Source organism: Anomalospiza imberbis, chromosome 2 (assembly GCF_031753505.1).
Source record: "Anomalospiza imberbis isolate Cuckoo-Finch-1a 21T00152 chromosome 2, ASM3175350v1, whole genome shotgun sequence".
NCBI classification, from domain to species: Eukaryota; Metazoa; Chordata; class Aves; order Passeriformes; family Viduidae; genus Anomalospiza; species Anomalospiza imberbis.
In genome coordinates, this window is record NC_089682.1 from 86,767,085 (window position 1) to 86,790,933 (window position 23,849).

At 40.3% G+C, this 23,849-nt stretch overlaps 1 protein-coding gene across 8 annotated transcripts in view; it reads left to right on the top strand.

Moving 5' to 3' along the window:
* The window catches only part of ENOX1 (ecto-NOX disulfide-thiol exchanger 1), a 362,929-nt gene that overhangs the window by 334,911 nt on the left and 4,169 nt on the right, over positions 1-23,849 (top strand). For 7 of the 8 annotated variants that reach the window (XM_068182224.1, XM_068182223.1, XM_068182219.1 and 4 more), the window contains 3 exons: positions 3,184-3,240; positions 19,556-19,658; positions 22,614-22,699. In XM_068182224.1, the coding sequence (XP_068038325.1) occupies positions 3,184-3,240; positions 19,556-19,658; positions 22,614-22,699 (246 nt within the window). The remainder of the gene's footprint in view (positions 1-3,183; positions 3,241-19,555; positions 19,659-22,613; positions 22,700-23,849) is intronic. The other variant, XM_068182225.1, reaches the window with a different exon arrangement.

The window sequence follows — 23,849 nt, forward strand, 5'->3', positions numbered from 1 at the left end:
CTGCAGACTGTTGCTAATTGTGAATCAAATGTGCACTCATGCTAGGCAGACAGGCGAAACAGTAGCTGGAAGAAAGGCAGGCTAGATCTGCATATCTCTTGAGAATTAGCTTTAAAAGCGCCTGAGGCCAAGACTGTAAGTAGCCAGAATTCCTGAAGAGTGCTAGGCAGCCAGTGTGCTCCTCCAAGAACCCTGAACGAGTTCCAAAAGTTTCCAGAACAGCAGAAGCCCTAGCAGTAATGACCCCCACTTGCCAAGACTCACAGCTTTCCTTTACAAGCACCAAGCTTATCTGTGTGTTTTATCCACAATGGGTATTGAAAATTATCCAGCCAAGCCAAGTAAATAGAGCATTTCTTTCAAAAATAAATAGCACAAGACTCCTGCCTTGACTTTATGGCTTGGTTTTGTGATAATTTTGCTAAAAGCTGCCTTTTCATCCCAAGTTGGCACAGGGATCCTGCCCTGCCTCACTCAGGGCGTGTTTGCATGGGGAGGTGCAGCTCCATCCGAGCATGGCTGCTCCATGCTCCCAGCCACATCCAGGCTGGGATGTCCTGCTGGGAGAAGTCCCACTTGCTGGTGCACCATATTGCATTGCTGTAGTCAAAATGCTAATGAATCACATCTGGCACATGACCATCAGCTCTGGTTGTCTGAGACATTCATGCCTGCTGGTTTGAATCAGGCCTACCTCACCACAGCATTAGATTTATCAGATACTTCTGATTCCTCATCCCTTCTCCTTCCAGGCAGGTCCTTGGTTGTTGCTAGTAAAAGCTCTGTGTGTTGCCTCAGCACACTCTGCACTGCTAACATCACACTTGCCCCTGACTTACCCTGGAGTCAGAGTAGGGGGCAAGGCAAGTCCTGTTTTTCCAAAATATTGTACATTTTTCTGAGCTTCCTATTCCAGCATGTCTCTATTTAACATGTGAGAAAAGACTATAATTTAAATAATAATTTACAAAAAAAATTTTGTACTAAAAGGGACTTCACCCCTTTAACTTGTGGGAATACAGCTGTACAGTTTCTACCCTTAAGTTTTTCACCATTATCTCCACTGCAGAGGTCCTAGTCTTGGCATGGATGTAAGCACCTTCTTGCCTAAACTTTGGCATCCTTTTCAGAGCATGGTGTACAATGAGATGGAGAGAGCTGGAGAGGCTCAAGAGAGCCTCTCTGCATTATATCAACTGATGAAGTAGAGCTAGGGCGATAATTGAGGGAAACCTTGGCAGGGCGAAAGCCTGCAAGACCAAAGTGGGCTGCAGGCTGAGCCCAGTCTCCCATCAAATCCACGTGTGGCTGATGGGGATGTGCCTGTCACCAGAAGAGCACTTTGCTAGGGAACAACAGTCGCCAAGGGGTGACAGCACTTTATCAACCTAGAAAAGGAAAGGCAAAGCTAAGCACTGAACTGCATTCTTTGAGCACTCAGGACACTTGCATCAGCACACAGAACAGTTTTACAAAACTGAGCATGTTCTCCTGACCATTCAGATGAGTAATTCAGCTGAATCCAACAGGACTGCTCATGATGGGTGAATTTCTATAATGAAGAATTGGCAGGATCGGGAAGCAGCTCTTCAGTCACACTGTGATACATAAATACTTAATTCTGGTGCTTGTCTGGCAGTAGCCATATCAGCTCATTCCTACCAGCTATCCTCACAGTGAAGTGGTTTCACAGGATGGTTATTTTTTCAGAGTAGGGAAAACATGTAGCATTCATTGGAAATGCACCACCCTGCTGTCAGTATAAATTGCAGACTTCTTGAGGCTTTTGAAAGATGAGCTTCAGTGAATTGAGCCAGGAGACCTGATGATTTTGCAGTCCCCAGATATCCTTTCTATTACTTTATCAGGCCTTCTTCCCTCTCCATGAGACTGGTGTAGTGGCTTGAGCAGCAGTTCCTGAATTGGTGCAGTTCACAGACAGCCCTGCATAATAAGGTACAAACAGACCATGGCCTGCTTACCTTAAGTGTCAGATTGGAAACTGAACAGCTGGGAGCTGAATCACACTCAGTTCAGCTGTTGATGCCACGTAGCAAAAATATGATGGAGGTAACCAAACCCCTAGGATTGTAGTCCACCAACATTTCTGAGTCAGACACTAATCAATACATATTAGTGTTCCATTTCTTCAGGATTTTAGAACTGTTGCCAATCAGAGTCAGAGCTGTAGAATCAACAGTTACGTCAAACCCAGTTTCTTTGGAAAAAAAGAAGGAATTCAGAGGAATGTTGCATTTATTGTTCCCCATCCCTCTCCTCTCCCTCCATCCCCTTCCTCCACATGATATCTATTGTGAATTAAATTGCAATAAAAGCATGTCTTTTCAGAACTTAACCTAAACAGCAAATGATTCTATGAGTTTCATTTAAGTGTACAAACCTCCATGGCTTATAAGCTTGGGAGATCTGCAGTGTCTCCTCTTTGCTCTGTCTGCTCAATCACAGGATGAGCAACAGTATATTTCACTGTGGCTCAAGATGTGAGCTAGGACTTTCCTTAAATCTCCTGAGAGTGATCTTTACAATTCCCAATGTAATCCTGGATTTTCCCCTAAAAGCTAATTCAGGAGGGAGAAAAAAGCTTTTGTTCAGGTCATATATTTGCAGTGTCCCCTCAGTTCTTCCTGACATTGGTTAAATAGAAGAGCTGTTCTTCACTTCCCCTCCTTTTCCATCATACTCAGGAGCCATGTCAGTTATTTAGGTATGTTGTCAGGAAGACAGTGTATAGGAGCACTTCTGCATCTTACCTCAAAATGCATCATTCAAAAGGAATCACTGGCAAAACACTATTTAGCTAGAGGCAACTTGCAAATTGTAAAGTTTAAATTAATAGCAACGCCAATGGGAAATTAAATTGTTTATTATTCTTGAGAGAGAAATCTGTGTACCTTTTATGCCTTGAAACTACTTTCTAATCTTATTATTTAAAAAATAATGACCCAGTCCTATTATTTTTCTTTTTTTGCCTACCTATCAAGCCTTAAGTATGTTAGTTTCAAAATGGTTTGAGCAAAAACTCATTAGAATTATATGCTCCATCTGTTTTTCTCATTGGAAGCTTTATAAAACAGTCCTTCAAATAAATCAAAGATAACTGTGTGAAATACTGAAGTAATGTGCTTGTTTTGTTCTGTTTTGGTTTTTTTTCACTCTTTGCAGTTAAAAAGCGCCAAGGAGTTAGCAGAAATCAATGGGCATGATGAATCTCAAGCAAATGTAGGTACATCTGTCTATGTAGATTTAGTACATGTATGTGTATGCTCTCAAATTTACTGTGTATGTCTTAAAGCTGATAGAATGGCTGAATGATTTGGACATAAGGTTTGAAGTGACTGAGTTTTTTTCTTGAAGCCACAGGTTCAAATCCCAGCAAACTTCATTCAAGGTAGATAAATTGGGTTCCATGCAATTTACTTTGTAGGATTTATTTGGATGAGACTTTAACAACCAGTGTCCTACTTGCTCTATGTGGGTGTTAAAGATACCATGGAAACAACTGCAAAAGAAATGCTTTTTCTTAGTGTCCTGTCCAGGATTAGTCAAGCTACAAAGTTAGACCATTTGTCTCTGTGGCTGCCACCTTGCAGCTGGGCAAGCCTGGCTGCTCTGAGCAAAGTGGTTGGCATATGTGTATAATTTTGAAACAGCTAATTTTCACAAGAGGACTAAATTAATTCATTGAATCGTTATTTTGTCCAAAACATTAAAGAACTCTTAAGGTTGTGTTTTTTAAAACCTGCTGCCAAAAAAAAAAAAAAATTGCTTCTATTATTTCCTTAATGATTGCCATCAAAACAGCAATTTCCATAAGGGGGAAAAAGAAAAAAAAAAGGAAAGTTTCCTGCTATGTTTGTCATCCAAACTGTGTAGTCTTTGTTGTAAACATAAGAATATTAAAACCAATTATATATGATATCTTCTTCCTGGCCAAGTGAACTATCAACTGTTTAAACACTAATATATTTTAACATCTATTTTAGTCCATGTGTTGTCTAATGGCTCAGTCAGGAAAACAGTTTTATTTTAAACCTGAATGGAAGGCTCAAGTTTTGTGAACCGCTTTTTTGATAAAGAAATGTTGTCCTCGTTTCTTTAATCCTTTCCTAAATCTTATTAATTGTGATCCATTTCCGCAGTGAAGTCGATAGAGCCTCGTAGCTCTCAGCGTTTGGACAGGAGACATTCAATATTGTCTGATAGCTCTAACAAATCTGCAGCTGCAGTCTGTCTGCACAGCATCCCATTGCCCCTTTGAAAAATTCTGTTTGCAAACCAAAAATACATTAATCCAATTATGATCTTGAAATACTCACATATGCTAGGTAAAAAATGGTCATTGTACAATAGCTGATTGCAGGTTTCCCAAAGGAAATCCTAAAGGGATATCTACATGTAAGTCTTATAAACTCTCGAAAAGAACTTGCTTCCTTACCAAAAATGTGGATGAAACAATGTTTTGCGGTATTGAAATGTTTTAAAGAGAAATGACCTGAAAGATTCAAGCTGTACCGTTTTGGCTCATATGTAACTGGATAAACAGAAGTGCTTGGGAGTTTTATAATTATATAATATAGAGGCTGAAATAGCATTAAAAGGAAACATTTCTGTTGTGTAAAGAGTGTGTTTCAGTGCACCATTCCCAGATATCTAAACCAAAATATTTTAGAATCTTTAGTTAATAATAAATTTTTCAAAATGTAATATTTTGATCCAGTTTCTAATTGTTCAAGTTCTCAGATGCCTGAATTTTCCATAGGATAGAAACTCTATTTTCTGTCCCTCTTTTCCATGAGCTTTTCCCCTGCTGATCTCATAACAACATATGACTCTTAAGAAAAGAAGTCAATACCTAGATTAATAGGAAAGAGGGAAACCAGATAGTTACAATTATTGAGTCACAGTCGCAGCCATGTATTCAACAATAATACCACCATGAAATCAGAAAAAGCACAGCAGTACAAATGGAAATAGAGAAATAGAGGGAAAGAACTGATGTTAAAACATTTGCTATGATAATGAACTTTGTAAAATGGAAGCTGAAGTGCCTTTTAAACAATTGTCATTTATATCAAATATGTAGCACTCAGGTGTTGTGCCCTGCAGGTTGTCTCCACATATATTCTCAGCAGACTCCATGGGTTTTGCCCCTGGCCGCTGTGCAAATCAGGGATGATCAAAGAGAAGAAGGCTTGGTGGCTCCTACGTGTTTCTTAGTGAACTCTGATGCATATAATTGGATTAGGACATATTTGTTACAGATGACAGGTTGAATTCAGCAAATTAAATACCTCTACATGCTGAGCAATAGTGGCAGGTATTGGTAAGGAAAAATGGCAACGTATGCCTGTACACTGAACACACAATCTTATCTTCACACTGTGGCATATTTAGATTACTTACTCTGCAGAAAATCAGACTCCCAGAAAGGACAGAAGAAACTTTAGGCACAGTGCATACACGTCAAGAAAGCCCATTCTGTAACCTTAAAGATTACTTTCTTCACTCAGGATTTCTCCTGATTGCACTAGTCTGCATCATCTTTTACATTAGAAAATGATGTTATTTAAAATAAAACATGGCAAAAGCAGATACAGATGAAAATGTATATACTTAGACCTGTCCTGGTCTTCTACATACTTATTATGTGAGACCATCCTGAAAGGGAGACAAGGATCTGGACACCTTTGGAAAAAGAAAAACTTCCCTCCTGAAGTAATTTATAGGTGCCCAACCTACATATTGACCTCATTTTTTTTCATCTTGTTTTCGCAGGAAAATTAACTAAGTTGACTAAGAGGCTGGAGCAATTGCAATGTCACATTCCCTGCATGTCCATTCACGCACAAATCTGCAGGGGTGGGGTAGACCAAAATTTTAGTGTATTGCCAGTACATCTGTTATTTCCAGAAAGCAAAACGGTCTTACAAGGTTCTGTACAGAGTCATAAGGGTGTTTCGTGAGTGATTTGCCAGGTACATGCAGTAATATTTGTTATGGCTGTTGACATTTCCCAGCTATGCTCTGTGTCAGGAAAGGCCAAATGTTGGGCTTAGGCAGTACACAAAGCCCGAGATTGTGGCCTGGTGTTAACAGAGACTTCAACAGCCAGTCCTGCCAGAGATGATGTCACTGAGTGCTCACTTCCATCAGTCCTGTGCTTTGGAAGAGATCAATCCTTGCTTCTACTCTGACCCCCTTTCCATTTCCTTTTCATTGCTGCATATAATGGTATTTCATTCACATCTCTGTCTTAACTGAAGTGAAAATAATGACCAATGGACAATCATAATTTCAGATATAATCCTCTTCAAGGATGTTCCCAGACTCTTGGGACCTGAATACTCCCAACATGAAAAAAATAATCTTGCTTGGGAGCTGTGCTCAAGTAGAGACCATTTTGCAAACTGAAAATGCTAATCACATGTTTTGTAACTAACTCTACAAAGACAATTTATTCTTCTACTCTTCCTATAAGTTCAGTGGCTTTCTGTGAAGCCTCTAGTACATAAATTAATTTTGTGTTTTGATCAAAGATCCTCTGTTGCTCACTGCTGAATTCAGTAAAGATATGGCACTGCATGCAGATACAGTGAATACATCACTGGTTTGGGGGTCAAAAGGTTAATTTCTATGGTATCCCTCTACTGTAAATGGAGAAAGGAAGATTTTTTTTTATACAAGTCACATTTTAGAATAACTCTGTGATCTTCCAGGAGTTTGTTGCTCTCCCTTGTCAGCTATCTGCCTTCCTTAGATGGCTGTTGTGAATAACTCCTACCCTTTGTAAAAGTGCTGTAAAATTGTAATCAAGAGTATCAGTTTGCCACATTCAGACCAAAGCAAGACATGGTTAATGGTCACAGAAGCATTCTGAATGCCAATTGCAATTTCATAGCAAAGTCCTGACATTGTTGAAGTCACTAAAGAATTTCCCATCAGGTTAAAAAGTCAGAATTTTGCCAAAAGACTTTAAAGGTTACCTGATTATCATGAAGATGTATTAAAATTAATATATTTCAGAGAGTGAAACTAATTTCACCACAAGGGTTTTTTTTGATGAGCTTTTTGTTCTGTTTGAGTTTTGTTGTTTGAACAAAGTACTGGTTTTGACTGCATTCACCTGACTGCCTTCAGTTAGTGTCTCCCACAACTTGGACACAATGTTCTGTGGGTTTTTCTCCAGACACAAAATCAATAATATTAAGTAGGGATGCATTTTTCCATTTGAATGCTTGAAGCGGTTTTCAGAGCTTTTCTTGAGTGGAACCAAGCATCTTACATGTAATGTTGATTCTTCCTTTAATTTTGTCTTTTGTATTTGCTTTTGAAGCAGTTTCCAGATGATCCCTGACTCTGAGGAGGGGCGATATCTCACTGCATTGCTCACTTTATACTACACTGACAATGATCACATTTGTAGCTACACCCTAGATTACTCTTTTAATAGAGTAGGTTAATCACTGATGAACTTCATCAAAGAAAAGATGGTTTTTAAGTGAGGCTTACTTTTGCCACAAGTCAGGCAAAGATTAAAAAAGCTAAACCTGTTCAACTTTTGGAAAAGTCTGTAATTCCATCAAACTCATCAGAGTTCACTTCTTGTACTTCCCTATGCAAAGCTTTATTTTAGGTATCCAAAGGTGCCTGCTGTGAAAGTCTTATATTAGTCCCACATGCCATTTGATGTGGCAGCTCCACTTAGTGTGGCAGCATCACATTGAGCCGGGTGAGATAGAAAGGTCCCTGAACACAGGGAGAGGAGTAGGAGCTAGAAGAGTGCAAAATCATCCCAGTAGTTTGAGAGTGTGGGATAGAAGTTGGTCATCTTTAGTGATGAAGATCCCAAGTGATTGCTGATCCTTCTGCTTCACTTCCTTGTGCATACAACAAGTTATTCCACAACTGGTTATCCCACTCTTCAAAAGGTTTGCTCTTCCCAGAACAGCACAGGCTTGCAATTAAAAATGTGCTCAATATGGCTTATATAAGAGAAATTTGAATCTTAAGTTACAGGCCAGAAAACCCCAGTGCAGGCCTTGCATATGTCAGGAATTTTCTGTTTCTCTCCTGTTTGAGCTTCTCAGGTTTGTAAGCTGTGAACCTTTGCCTCAGCAAACTGATGTTAGTCACTGAGAGCCCCCCTCAATGAGGTCCTCTGGCCTTGCAGCAGGCATTTCTGGAGCACATGGGTATGATTGGGCACTGCAGAAACTGAGGTGCTTCAGAGGATAAGGAAAGGGTACAAAGGATAAGGAACACCTGGGTGCTTCAGAGGATAAGAAAAGGGTCCTGGTGGCCTCTCCATACCCATGAGCTCAAGGCTGACATTCCCTGCAGGGAATGCCAGAAGTTGGGGTTTGTCTCTCTGCCACACCTGAGAAGAAAAGAGCACAAACTATGGACACCCTCCAGCCCCTTTTGTTGTAATTCCTCCCTTCTGCAAGTGTATAAAGAGAGCAGGCAGGATTAACGAAGACTGCAGGAATGAGGACAGCTCCTTGAGAAGAGAAGAGTGGAGTTTGGTTTCTCATCATGGGTGTGTTGTGTCATTAGGAGAAGGTGCAAGGACCCTTACCCTGATTGGATTGGAGCCATCAGGGGGGCTTTAGAGAGACATATTTACTGTCTGTATTCAGGTTCTTCTGTCCTGGTGGAGTCAGTACCCGGGGGTGAGGAATGGCTGTGCCTCTTTCTACTCCCCACCTTTTCCATTCCAGACGTTTATTTGTAACCCTTCCATCACTCATTTCTTCTCATTTCCTTCAATTTAAGGCACATGGAGCATGATAGATTCAAGCAGCTCTGACTGTTGGAGCAATGTCAGAGGAGGGCCATGAAGATGATAAAAGGGCTGGAGCAATTCTGCTGTGACGACAGAATAGTTGGGGTTGTTCAGCCTGGAGAAGAGAAAGTTCTAAGGAGAGACCTTAGAGTATATTCACATACCTAAAGGGGGCTGCAAGAGAGCTGGAGAGGGACTTTTTACAAGGCCATGTTAGAATAGGACGAATAGAAATGGCTTTACACTGACAGGGCAGGTTTAGATCAGATTCAAGGTAGAAATTCTTTACTGTGAGGGTGGTGAGACATTGGCGCAGGTTGCCCAGACAAGCTGTGGATGCTCCATTCCTGGAAGTGTTCCAGGTCAGGCTAGATAGGGCTTTGAGCAATCTAGTCTAGTGAAAGCTGTCTTTGCCCACGGCAGGGGACTGGAGCTAGATGATCCTTAAAGCACTTTCAAACGAAAACCATTCAATGAAGAGTGGCACTTGGGAATGTTGAAGTTCCTTTCTCACTTCTGTCACTTTTTTCCCATCTATTCCTTGAAAGCTGGTTGGAAGGCGCATGAGTGTGGTGTACAACCCCCAGGACTGCAGTAGCAGGTTTGTGGCTGAAGCAGAGGTGGCCCATCATCCTTCAGGTGGTTGCGGGGGAGCCTGAGTGCTCTGACAAGCCAATCTGCCTTGCACACTGTGTGGGTTAAGCCCACAGCTGCATATATATAAGGCTGAATCTTATTCCTCACTAGAAATGACAGGATGACTCCTGTATACGTGTGCAGTATAAATACTTGGGGAAAATGCTTGGGGATGAAAGGCTCCACATAATGATCAGATATTATTAAAATGTCAGGTAGCTCTGGGCACTGAAGATCTGCCTCCCTGTGGAGCTCATATGAAATTTAAAGTTAAAAAAAAAACTTGTGATTTGCTGTGTGGGTGGCTGAATGGGTTTTATCATTGTGTCTCTTTCTCCTCCCTCAGATGATCAGAATTCACTGCAATCAAAAGCCAAATCACTCTGACACTCTTAATCAGGGACAAGAGAAGTGATGTGATTTCTTGCTGCACATTAACAAAGGGGTTATTGCTACAGCCCAGATCCACTTCAGGCAGCACATTCTGTGTCAGAATATACCTTGGTCAGTCCCTGTGTGCTCCCTGTAGGGTTTAATCATGGCTGGAATCTCAGAGACGCTGATTTAGTCAGCAGAGACATCTGTACCATGCTAATGAAACTCTCGCTGACTTCTGAAATGGCAAACCAGGGCTGGGGTGGCAAAGGGGGGAACTAGGGGATATTTGATCTACCAGTGTAAAAGAACTTCTGAAGGCTGAGTGGGCTCTTTGATAACATCCTTAACAGCCCGTTAAACTCCTGCTACTTTTCAGGCCTCGTGCTATTGAATTTAGGAGGTGGTCATTCCTCATGCCTGTTGCAGTAAGTAGGAAAGCTGCTGAGCTGTGAACAGTCAGAGCTGGTGAATCTATCATGCTCCATGTGCCTTAAATTGAAGGAAATGAGAAGAAATGAGTGATGGAAGGGCTACAAATAAATGTCTGGAATGGAAAAGGTGGGGAGTAGAAAGAGGCACAGCCACTCCTCACCCCCGGGTACTGGCCCTACCAGGTGCATATCCTTCCTATGTTAGAAGACCCAGAGCTGGATGCAGCACTGCAGGTGGGGTCTCACCAGAGCAGAGCAGAGGGGCAGAATCCCCTCCCTCACCCTGCTGGACACTCTTCTTTTGGTGCAGCCCAGGATACAATTGCTTTTCTGGCCTGCAAGTTCACATTGCTGGGTCATGTTGAGCTTCTCATCAAACAATATTGTCAAGTCACTCTAAGGAACCTCAGAAAGAGTTTGTTATCCCGATCAAGATCCACTCCAAAGGAATAAGAACTCCAAAGTGTTTAAGTACTTTTTTGCATATTTGGATGTGGAGATTCCTAAGGTTAATATCTTTCAAGAACAAAACCACGAAGAAAACCAGTCACTCTCATAAAACATTTAAGGGTGGTTTTCTCTGCCTAGTACTTGTTTTTATTTCAACAAAGTCATTTTCAAAACTTCTACAAGTCCAAGAAGGGAAACAAATTGCCATTATTTTCTTTCTCTCTTTTTAACTTTACTTTTGAAATTGCATCATTCTAGAGGAGATTGCAAGAGCAATATTTGTGCTAAAGACCATTTCAAAGGGTTTTCACCTCAAATTCTCATTCTCAAGTAAACCTGAAGTGCCTCCTCCTCATTGACTTCAGCAGAGCTGGTGGGCAAGTGATGCTTTCATTCAGCCAGCATTGGCTTGCTGCAATTCCCTAAAACAAAGTGTGCAAAATGACAATTACCTTTTGTCTTGCAAAGCAACCACCTTCACATCACATAAAACATCTGTGTTAAGTCATCAGGAACCTACACATAAATCCAGCTTTAGAAAATGAAGCAACCTGATCATACTTTTGAAAATGAGCATGAAGTAACTTTCCTATTAGTCATCCATATTTTGCATATGTACATTCCCATAAAATAAATGTGCTCAAATACAATAAAAAATATAAAGAGATAATTTCAATGAGAAAAGCATTTTCAGATTATTGCTAGTTGTCTAAAACTCAGCAGGTGAAAGTTATGATAGTAAAAGCTTTATAATGAAAAAGTTGAAAGCATCTCTCTGGCAAATGGATCAGAAAAATAGGATGTCAAAAGCACCATAATACAATTAATCTTCACTCCTGAAAATGCTTCTATTATGTAGGAAAAATCTGATAAACAAACCTTAGATCCATTTGAAGTTTTTCATTCACAGCTCTAATTTGTCTACATTGCTGTTCATATAATTTTAATGCCAGATAGCTTTTCAAGTTTTCCACTGTTTATTTGTTAATACCAGTGCACTCTTAAATTTACAATAATGGTAAATACTGTATTAGTGTATTTGAAAAGTAAATTTCTATATGAGTGCCCTTTAAAATTATTTGCAATGTGGTATTTCTGACAAAACCAACACTGGCTTCTTGCATAGAACAAAATAAGTTACCAAGTTTATGAAAAGATGAAACCTGGTGTCTATAATTTCCAATGATAGACCGGTCATATTCACCCACAGTGCAGCATATGGCAAATATGTCCTTCTGCATCACTAGGTAGGTAGTAGAAGGATAAGGATCTTGTAAGACCCTGGAAAAAAAAACTCTGAAAAGCAAAGGCTTTTTTTAATGAACTTTTGATCTGGTGCTAACTCTAACAGTGGCACTACATACTTGTAAGAGCTCTAGTTTTGGGCAGAAGGTTGGGTGCCTCATTCCTTGCCTTATTCTTTTCATATGTGAGGCACCACTGCAAATTTTTACTGTAAACTGAGTTATTCCAGTACAAATAGAAAAGGTCAAGAAACCTCTCTGCATATAGACAGTGTGTCACAAGGCCATTTAACTTAGGGCTAGCCACTTTTCTAAAATCAATTCTTAGGCTGTGAGGAGCCAGGAACATGTAAAATACGAGCTTTCTAGGAAGTAGTTAATTCACCAGCGCAAGATAATTCATTTGAAGCAACAAAAGAATGATATTAATCAAAATTACAAGCAATTTTCTAGTCAGAGTATTTTTAGAGGAGTAGTCAGCAGAGAGTCAGAAACAGTCACTGAAGAGGACAGACTGAGAGATGTAACACACATGATATTTATTTAAGTTAGGACAGTTTTGAGTTACTTTCAGAGTTCAGACACTCAACCAAATTTTCACACATAACATCACAGTGTTTAGCTGATGAAGGGGAACAAGTTCCATTAAAGAAAGAATTAAAGTCATTTGGCCCAAACCAAGTATTACTGGTTTTGGGAGATGCTGAATCCTGGCATTCTGACAGAGGCAAGGTGGTCATAGCTCCATGGAATGAACCTGCAGCTACACTGAGCACTTACTCCTCACAGGTGTGTGGAAGAACACACATCTACAACACATGCATCACGTGGGTCCATCTATATACACATGTCCAGCCACACAGATCAGCACAAACTCAGCATTCATAAACACAAACAGCACTGAGGTACACAAACAGGTAAAGGTCCATTAGTAGGAAATACATCTGCAGACTTACACATATACACAATGTGAATCCCTCCAGAAACTAGACTTTGACTCTTAGGCTGTCCCATAACTGGCTCCTCACACACATACACACAAAGTAGTCATTTAGCCATTCCCCAGACTCCATGGTGTCCCCAGTTGGTGGCTTGGACCACCAGGTCTCTCTAACTGCAGCACTCCAGGCTGCAGTGGCTTTCACTGCTGATCCCACTCCAGCTGCTCTGCTCAGATGCCCTCACAGGCCCCCACGCACCCATAAGAGAGTCCCTCACCTAGGAAAAGAGAAATTAGTTTAGTGGGTGTTATACACTGATCAGGGCCTGACATGGCCAGACAAGTGCAGTGACCAGCAACCTGGTTACATGCAACCACTCCCTCTTATCTCCTCCCAAGCTGCCATGATCCCTTATTTTCCTGCTACTTCTTCCCCTGCTGAGGACCTGAACTAGGTTTTGCACAACCCCATAATGCTCTGCTCCTACATCCTATAACAAATCCCATATTCCTACAGGCAATGCTCCCTCAGTCTGTAGGATGTTTCAGAGAGGTGGACTGATGTCGTGTTCAGCCCCTGGGGCTGATACTTTCCTGTGACTGCCCTGGGAGGAGCTGGGTCAGGGGACTCTGCTTTCTCTGATTAGGTTATCACATTTTCCCCATCTGTAATGGTGCCTCTGTACTCCTTTGTGCTTGTGGAAATAAGACTTGAATCACAAGTATCACAAGGATGGAGCAAGTGATGGTGGTTGGAAAATCCCTTCTGCAGGGGACAGAGGCACCCCTCTGTTGATAAGGGTGAAGGACTGGGATGTTGCAGAGAAACTGCTGAGCCATTGGATTGTTACCTTTCTGTTGCACACGCACATGCCTTGCCACTGCAGCTGATCCTGCTCTGAGCAGAACGTTGGACTAGAGATCTCCCAAGGTCATCTGCCTGATTTTGTGATGCTGTGATCATCTGAGTCACAATCACTGCCTGTGAGTGTATTCACACGTTGCCACATTTGCAAGGAAATTTGATTTAAGTTAAATTTAAATAAGCTCTTTCACTGTAGCTTAGTTCAACTTGGATTGAATAATTTTGAATTCACCGTGGATAAAGATCATAGACAAGAACAGTAGCCCATTCTCAAATGACAACCATGCTAAGCTGTCAGAAGTTGTCCTGTACCTCAACCTTGCATGTCCCCATAAATTTAAGATGCCTGACTTGATGTGCATTGAAAGTATTGCAAGGCTTCCATTCACTTGATTGGTTATTGAATTGTGCTCCACTCAGGTTAAAACTGCAAGATTAAATTTTCAGATGTAGTTCTGAAGTACATTTAAAGAAAGACTAGCAAAGCAAACTCATCTATACCAGACTATAGGAGGTTCACAGATAAATGCAAATAAACTAAATACATACAGCTCTTCATGCTGCAGACCAGTTTCTACCCAAGTTTGCAGTCAAACCTGCCTGGTCCTCAATAAGCAGTTTGGGGAAACTCACCTGAAGTCCAAGCCCAGTTCTGTGTGCTCAGAGCAGGTACACATATGCCTTTCAATATCTTATCGACTGTGGATTTGGTATCGTGTGTGTGGCTCTTTCTTCTATCAGAATTTTAAAATTACCTTTTATTTCCAAGCTTACAGCATCTCTCTGGCCTGATGTTAATAGCCTGCAAGATTTTTGCTTATGTTTCAGATAGTTTTTTTCTCCTCCTACTCATTTTCTCTCATAAATCCCCTGGCTGATGAGAAAGTGTTGTGTATCCCTTACATCTAACAACATTCAGCAGTTGCTCTGTTTTGCCTGCTGTGACAAACATCAAGTCTTCTCTTTTTCTGCCACTGTTTTAATGCCTTAGACAATTGGCTTTGTACATATAATAAAAATGCAAACTTTTCCAGAGGCTGGTAGGTTTATGGGATTTTTACTGGGCCTTTCAGAAGACACAATATTATTTTTACCCCCTCACCACATGATTCTTCAGAATTCCATAAACTACAACAAAGAAAATGAGGTCTTTGAAGGAAGTCATCATTCCCCCTAGATTCAAAGATAATTATCAAATACTTGGATTACCCAGAGAGTGGAGGTTTCATTTCTTTGAATGTCATTGCATCCTGGGCACATGTGAGGTATCTTCAGTGTCACGTTCATTAAATCCTATGTTCTGCCTTTCAAAGCAGAGTCCTGAACAACAGATGGTATAGAGCTGCACACTGGCCAGAGGGGTTTCCAGGTAGGGCAGCTATTGCGCAAGCCCTGTTCAACTCTTGCTCAGTGTTTATGGAGAATATCAAGTCCTCAGTCCCCCCATTTTTAGGGATGCTGGCTAGCATGTATTTTCAGGCAAGAGCAAATATTTTATATTGTCTGCCTTTTTGCACTAGTTTAAGACTGACCTGAAGAGGATTAATGCTATCTAGACTGAGAACTTTTTATTTATTATCTTACTTTTCCATAGGGGAAAAAAGAAACCAATAAAGGAGAGAAAGACCCAAGGCATCCAGCCTAAATATCTGGAGTTTTCTGATCTGCTGGAGCCCTGGAGTCCAGAGTTGGCCTTTTTTTTCTTGTAGGATCTGTGACTATCTTCTATAGAATAACACCACAACTCGTCTACTCTTCAGGAGCTTTGTGTCTTTCTCTGGCAAGTGCATTTCCCTCAAGAGTCATTCTCTCATTTGCTGTGTGTCCAGTGTTAGACACAGCTGTTTTTGGGACAGTGAGACCAGGCAACTTTGGAGCAATATATTTGCCCATGCCTCTTCCAAAAGAAGCCAAGGTACTTGAGTGAATGATGAAAACCAAACTTCTCTCCCACATTAGAGCCAGGCTTTATACATCCATGTGCAAAACTGCCATGTATGGCTCTCCACAGCTATCAGCTCTGTGTCAATGGTGGTGTCAGAGATCTGCTGGTGGAAATTAATAGGGATAAAATTGTTATTTGCTGTCCTCTGTTTCATCCAGCAAGATCTTCTGAAAGTTTTCCATAAAGACTGTCTGTTTCTCCCTCCCTGGGAGCCCTGAATGAAAATGCTAGTCCCTGAATGCAGGGAGCCCTGAATGAAAATGCTGGACCCAAGGGGTATTCTGCAGAGCCATAGGGATTTCAATCCCGTGAGGCAAATTCATGTATTTTTATCATCTACTGATGGATTAAAGTGTCATTTGCAAGAAAAAACTCTAAACTGGCAATGGTGAGAGCATCACACAGAATGGTTTCATTCATACTGAGCAGCTCTGGAGCTGTCATCATCAAATTGGTCCTCCTCATTTTCCAATACCTGAAATGATTAGTGAATAATAAATAGGACCAGGTCCCTGATGATCTCCCGGTGTGATTTAACCTGGATTAAGCCTTTCACACACTATGTTTAGTTCTTGCAAGGTCATTTCATTTCCAATAAGCACCAGTTTGCACATGCTCAGCTGTATTCTTGTCCTTTAATGCAGTAACTGACAGATGGTAGTAAAATATTCCTTTTATAATGAAACCTGCTGAAGGAGACTGCTTAGGGCCTCAGAAAATATAATTTGTCAAATAAATAATGGTCTCCAGGAAAAAAAGGAAATACTGTAATGCAGTATATATTAAATAATTTTCCTCAGGCATCTGGTGATCAGTAGCTTTTTCTCACGTCAGTGAGGTGACCTGTTTTTTTTCAATTATTTATCGCCTTGTTCACCTTTGTACTCTTAAAAGTCTTGTTTCTGTGGGATGACATAAGTAGTGCCTCTAAAAAAGTGTAAATTAACTGCATGAGGATTTGTTGTAAAGGTTTCACAGGTACCAGATTTGTGTCTGCAGTATGCTGTCAGATTCTTAAGGTTTTCACTTATGCTATAATTAGCCCAGTTTATGGGTAAATTTCACACCCATTTTTTAAACCCAATTATGCCATTTCTCTTAAACCACTATTAATTCCTAGCAGCATTGCTACTGAATTCTGTTCTACTTTATGTGACTATGCACACCCTGTATTTCTCATGGCCTGTGCAAACTTCTTTTGGCAGCTGAATACGTCAGAGTGATCTAATTTATTATCTTCTGTGAGGCAGGTAGCATTGGATGGCAGAAACCTCTCCTTTTAAAGCCTCCAAGAACCTGCAACTTTCTTCTAAAGCCAGTGGTTTGCTGAGTATCTATCTTTGCCACTCATTTTCTCAGGCTTCCCCATAAAAATTTTCTACTTTTTTATCCTCTGTTCCAACATACAGCTAAGGAAGACTTGATGTGACTTCCTTTAGCATCCATTTACACTGTCCTATAAATCATACAAAACGTTCTGCACAGGCTCAAATCTAGGCATTAAATGAGAATCCATCTGTTCCTTGCTCCCAGTGGGATTATAGTTTCTTTCTTTGCATCACTGTTTGACAAAACTTCTAATCCCACCTGAAACTGCAAGTGTGCTATGTTTGGGGCCTGTTATATCAAATATACATCTCTCTGCTCCCACCTTTCCCCCTCAGGAATTGCTATTTTTAGACTGCTTTTCTATCTCTGATGAAGTCAAAGTTGCATCTTAACCTATACAAGCTGTGGTGGCATATGCTGCAATTTTCTGTTGCAGTATCACAAAATCTCTCATCCAGCTCTATTCTATCTGTAACCCCCTTGTCATTACTGCCCTCTTGGAGAAAGTCATGTAAACACCTTTTATTTCAGTTTATTGCCGGCGTTTCCTTTCACTGCTTTTGGATGTCATGGCCAGCAGTAGATCAGAATTTGCATTAGCCTTTGGTTATGTCAGGAGGGGAATCAACAGTGCTGGACAATTTAGAGCAATGCTGCTGCTGCTATAATGTGCCTTGTGTATTACGACACTACAGGAGTGTTAATGTCAAGGTGATGTAGCTGCCAGAGCACCCAAGAGCACTCTTGTTTTAAGAGGGGATCACTGCCAATTCTTGGACTGCAGACTCCCTAAACTAAAATACAAAACTAAAAAGTTATTTGATCTCTACTAACTAAAAAGCCAGCAAAGGCTGACATGTGCACAACTACACATAGATCTGTGGCCAGGAGAAGCGCCTCAGCTGGCCACTACAACTGCGACGAACCCCAGATGACCCAATGGACCCCACGCCTCGTTCGGTGTGAGCCAGGGCCTGTCAGAGCCCCTTGTTGCTGGGAGCTGAGGTTGCACATGTGCATGTATGTCACTTAGGTGCACACAGAGTTCCTTGGCTGGCACATGGCAGCTGGTTCTTCTTTGTGACATGAAGGAGCACTTGAAGCCATGATGCATCTGAGCCATCAGGCAGCTGCCCCTTAAAGCAGGCCTATGAAGAGCATAGACTACATTTCTGGGGGGTTTTGGCTTATGTTGTTCGTGTCTCTTTTTCAGTTAAAATGAGGAAGTGTGTGACTCTTTTTACCAGTCTCACAGACTGTGAAGCCTTTAGTCATCCATAAAGAGGCACATTTGACATACTTTGGAGTTTATGCCTTTTTTTAGCATGAATTATTCACACCTTCAGAAATGCCTCAGAGCAACCCAAGCCTAGTGTCCCTCTTCTATTGCCAAAAATCCTTGCCAAAAGTTTTGGAGCAAGACGTCACCCCATTAGTATGTCCTAAAGGAGCCACATCTTTATACCAAAAGTACATATTTGCTTGCATTTGAGGCGGCCCAGTCCCACACAACCTCCAGCAGCTTACCTTGACTCCCTGAAACAGGACAAGAGCACCATTCCTTCACAGTCCCACCTCACACCACTGTGTCTCCAGTGCCATGCTCTCTGCCTCCGAGGTTTTGCATGGAACTGCTGAGCATTTCCCCGAGCAGGTGCAGCAGCGTGAGTCACTCCCTCACCAAGGAACAAATCATTGCACATTGGCTGCTCCATGGAAACAGCCCATGGATATGCTTGAATATCGTGCAATACACTCCGAGGTCACTTGCATGCTTTGGAAATAATTTATTTACTTTACATATACCCAGTTACACAACTGCCTGGGTACTTCTGATGGAGCACCTGCTATGTGATCTCTCAGATGAAATTTAGGTGTTTCAGGCTACCTGATTCCAGGAAAAAAGAGTCCCAAGTAGGAGCCTTGACTTGTGTGCCTTTCATGTTGGTGCTCTTTCAGTCCTCAAAACAAGATAGCTTTATGCAAACCACCTGTTGGGAATGATCTTCCTGAAATGTGCCAACCTCCAAAACATGCCTGAGAGTTGTTTGGGATGGGCCAATGCCATGCTAGGCACTGGTTGAAGAGTGTAACAGGGCAGAGGGTTGTGCTCTAGTAGCTAGAAATGTTGTTAGTGACTGCTGAATTTACTCTTATGGCTGTAGCTGAATGTCTCTATCCATGTTCCCTGGAGGCGGTCTTGGTTTACAGCTTTAATAGCTACAAAATGTGAGCTTTTGGACCATCCCCACATTTTATGGCACAATCTCTCCAGCTGTTATAATGAAGAAGCACTAGCAGCAAAGTTATTACTTATTCCTCAAGCAAAATTTCTCTTCTTGGCAGCACTTGGCGTAAAGGTAGTTCAAAATGTGTCTTAATATTCTGCAAACAAACCAATTATTTATAATTGTCTTGTCTTTAGATGTGAATTAATGATTTTTTTTTATATAGTTGAAAGGAAGCAGACAAGTTTAATCGTGGTAAATGAAATCTACATGACCACCTGTTTGTTTTTTTAAACTTTATAGGAAATCAATGTATTGACAGTAGCATTGGTCAACCAGGACAGAGAAAAAAACTCAGAGAAACGAAGCCCAGGTCTGAAATCAGAGAAAGAGGCACTATTAATAGGTAAGATAACCCCAAAGAAGATTTTTGAGAACAAAATGCCTTCTAACAGGTTTCTGTTTTGCATATATGTTTACTCACATCTTTGTGCTAATACAAGTAAAAAAGAAAAAAAAATAGATTTTTTTTAATCTGTGTTCAGAATGGCTTTTAGTGAGAAAAATCCTAAAATACAACTGAACTTTGCCTTTCTGAAAAATTCTGTAGTTTAATGAAAGGATTTCAGGTATGAAGAAAATTGCAAAATCTGCATTTAGACTTGCAGCATGAATGTATGATGACTTTATTTGCATCAAGATTTAGCAGGCCAGAGTTATATAGCTTGTTATATGATTATTAGACAAAGTGGTGAAGGAGAAGGTGATGGAAATAATATTAGTAAACTATCAAGCAAAAAATATATATACTACATGTATTAAGCAAGCCAGATTTATGTCTTTGACATTAGGTGAGGGAATTAGCAATATGAATATTTATAAAGAATACCACAAGGACTGTCATACCCTTTACCTAGAATAAAATTTTTAAAATAAACTCTTAAATAGTGCCTAAAGCTAAAGCTTATAGGCAGTGGGCCAACTAACTGGCATTTAGCCACTCAGAACTGGCTGTATCCACGCCACCCTTGGAGAAAACATGCCCTATTTAGACCCATACATATTTTGCATTTGGTTTTAGTGGGGTAGGTTTTCAGGGAGTACAAAGGCCCACAATTCCAAAGTGTACCCTGTGGCACGGCAACAGAAATGTTGAAAGAACAGGTTTAATTTCTTTGGTTTGGTCTTTTCACAAATCAGTGGTATCCTGATAAATGAAAGTTCCAAAACTACTTTCATTTGTTTAAACGTAACTCATTTTCATCACCTAGGCACCAGGAAGATTTCTGGCTTATTGCTGAGGCACAGATTCAGCAATTCACAAGTTCAGTTCAGACCAAAGAGGTCATTTAAAAGTGAAGAATGCATTTAAACGTTTAAAGTGCTTAGTACACAAACTCCCTGTGACTACTAACATGCAAAACAGTGGAATGTACAGAAATGTATGACTTGATTGAATTCTGCTTGTTATAATTAAATCTAAAACATTTAATTGCAGGGGCAGTACTTGATCTTTTCAAAGTTCATTCTGTGAGAAAGACAGCAAGCATGGGATTTTAAGAACAGAATTACAAACTTTTTTTCTAGGTCACTCACTGTTTGACTGTAACAAAGAGTGGCAGTGTCCCAGAGTGGGTCCCCTACATCTGCTGTTCAGTGGCACACTCAGATAAACAGAATAACCTCAGTTAAGATATTACTGGTCATAATACCCCCACAACTGACTCACTGTTACAGTCCAAAGATTAAAGATCCCTCAAGACGGATTTCATGTTATCTCTTCCTCTGAGGCATGATTAGATGTGGCAAGGGAAAAATGGGCCTTGCCACTATCTATTCACTAAGTTTTTCTGTATTTTAAAAAATGCAGTCTTGTCTTAGAGGAAAAGAGCATAAACAAAAAGAAAAATTATCATGGAACTCCAGTCAATAACTACAAAATATTGACAAATTACTTATTATTTACATTGTATGAAAGAGCTGGCTTTGAATGTCCTGAATTGACAAGCCTCAGGAACCACATAACAGATGCAATGACACTGGTAAAATGTGATTTGAGTACAAATTAGATTTCCAGCCATCTCATCCAAGCGTGATGGTCTTGACTTCTGCTTCTAGAGCTCTTGTGTGGTTACCTGTAGTCACCCACAACACAAAGAAGGTCACTGCTGCTAGGACTTGCCATAGTAAAAAATTTATTACATGCCACTCCTTATGCAGGACCAGAAGTTTGTAAATGCCGTTTGAAAAGTGGAGGAGGAAAAAAAGGTGTTCTTTGCAAAGCCAGTCTAAAATGTGTTTATCAGTTTCAACCGTGACCAGTACTTAGGGGAAAATGAAATCCAAGATTATCCTAATTCATTCAGCATCAAGAAAACAGTATGGCCTACAGTACACAAGATACAGTGACCCATTTTTGTCATTTGTAAGCATTTTTAATCCCGGTGTTTATGATTTAAGTATAAGAAACTTCCCCTAGGGTGGTTCAGCTAAGAAGCCCATCCAAAGAGAGTTGAAAATATTTGTTCTGATTCTTACAGTTCAGCTCTCCCCAAACGGCAAGTAACACACATGCCATTTTGTATTTTCAATGTTTGCTTAGAAGAAGAGAAATTGGATAGTGCTTTTACTAGCAATACTGATGCCCCAAATCTTGTTTTCTCTGGTCATCATTATTAATGCTGTCACTTGATTTTCACTGCAGAAAAAATCTCTAGACTTAGATCCTGACTCCTTCTAAGCCCCTTTTAATTCCCATACCTTTTATAATCATCCTGAAACAGCAATGAAGATAGACAGAACATGCTCTCTCTTAAGAAAAAGTAAATAAGCAAATATGTCATAAAGCATTTGTGTTTTCAGCAGCAGTTAGGGGTAATATGGATTAAATACTTTTCATAACCAGCATCTGCATAATTACTATAAAAATCTGAGGGAGTGAGAGTTCTGACACAATTGTATAAAACGTTTTCACAACAGAGAATCCAGTGAAGGGGAAATAAACAATAATTTTACCATTACAATATCCACAATTTTATATTGGTAAATCAAGCATAAAATTAGTAGTTGAAATGCTCCCAGCAAGGCTTTGTTTAGAAATTCCTTTACACATCAGTATATTATCTTGGTCACTTACTTGCTAACTGCTGTCATTCTTGAAGATGAGCTATTGTATTTAGCACGTTACTATGACTGTATTAAAAATGTGCTATTTTGTTATGTTTATTGGATTGTGCAAGGAAAACAGGAATCATAATTCATACTGAAAAACCTGCAAGAACAGACTCTTCAGAATTATTTTGCCTATTTTAATGATACAGTGTCTGAGGTAATTTTAACACTTTGTTTGTTTTTAATACAGGTATCATATCCACATTTCTTCACGTCCACCCTTTTGGAGCCAATATAGAGTATCTTTGGTCTTATATGCAGCAGTTGGACTCTAGGGTAAAAAAAATTAATCAAAATCTATTTTCTCTTTAGAAATATTGTATTATTCTTTACTGAAGATTAGATTCTTCATGCATTTCCATTAGAAAGATAATGGGATATGGGGCTTGGGGGTTTGCAGTCTTTATTCATTTGCAAATTACATGCAGTGCTTGTGTTGAGGTCTTTGCCTCAAACTGCTTAGCTATCCTTTGTGGCACAGAAGAGCAGAGCTCTAAATGGCAAAGACTAGCAGCTGATTTTATGACATATGATTCTGAAATATAGCTGCAGAGAAAAAAAAGCAGAACAAGAGGCAGGTGTGGCCATGGCCATCAAACTGTGCAGTTTTTGAAGATGGCACTTTATTCTTTGAAAAGTTGTAAGTCATGTGTCACACTGAACTGAATCTTCATGAACACAGGAACGGACCATGTTACATGTCCTTTGTCTCCATGTGGGAGAAGACAGAACCGCATAAAGGAATCAGGTGTACTAATTTCAGTGAAGCTGTGGCCAATACAAAAGTGAGGCCAGCACAAAACAGTGTGCAAAGTGTTTAATGCATCAGTTCATACAGTCCACAGTCAATAAATACCTGTAGGATAAGATTCTTTGACTTACTTTTTAATATCTGCTGTAGAATGAAATGAAATCAAGACCCTAAAGGGGCCTATTCCTCTGCACTGAATATTAAGCAAGTCACAAGTGAGAAGCTCAAGTGTGAAATGATCAGGTGAATGGTACTCCAAGTGCTAAGCAGTGACTCTGTAGGATGCAGGGGTCACCCCGTGGCCAGTCAAAGCTCTGTCCCATGTCTGTCAATACTTGGATGATGGTGCTTTCCCAGATCTTGCAACACAACTCCTTTGATCCTGGTAATGTGTTATGGTTTGACACTGGCGCGATGCCAGCACCCCTATGAAAATATACTTTTCTAAATAATTGCTGTGAGATGTGATCAGGAACAGAGCGGAGCAGGCCTAAACTTATTAACAAAGAAAAGAATTTTATTAAACTACTACTACTAGAAAAACTACAAACACTAAATCCTGGATGAAGACTTTCCAAAACAACCCTCCTCCTCCCACCTAATTTCCAAACAAACTTAACAGTGAGACACCACCCAGGATCCTGATCAAGTTGCCACCCTTCAGATACTCAAATA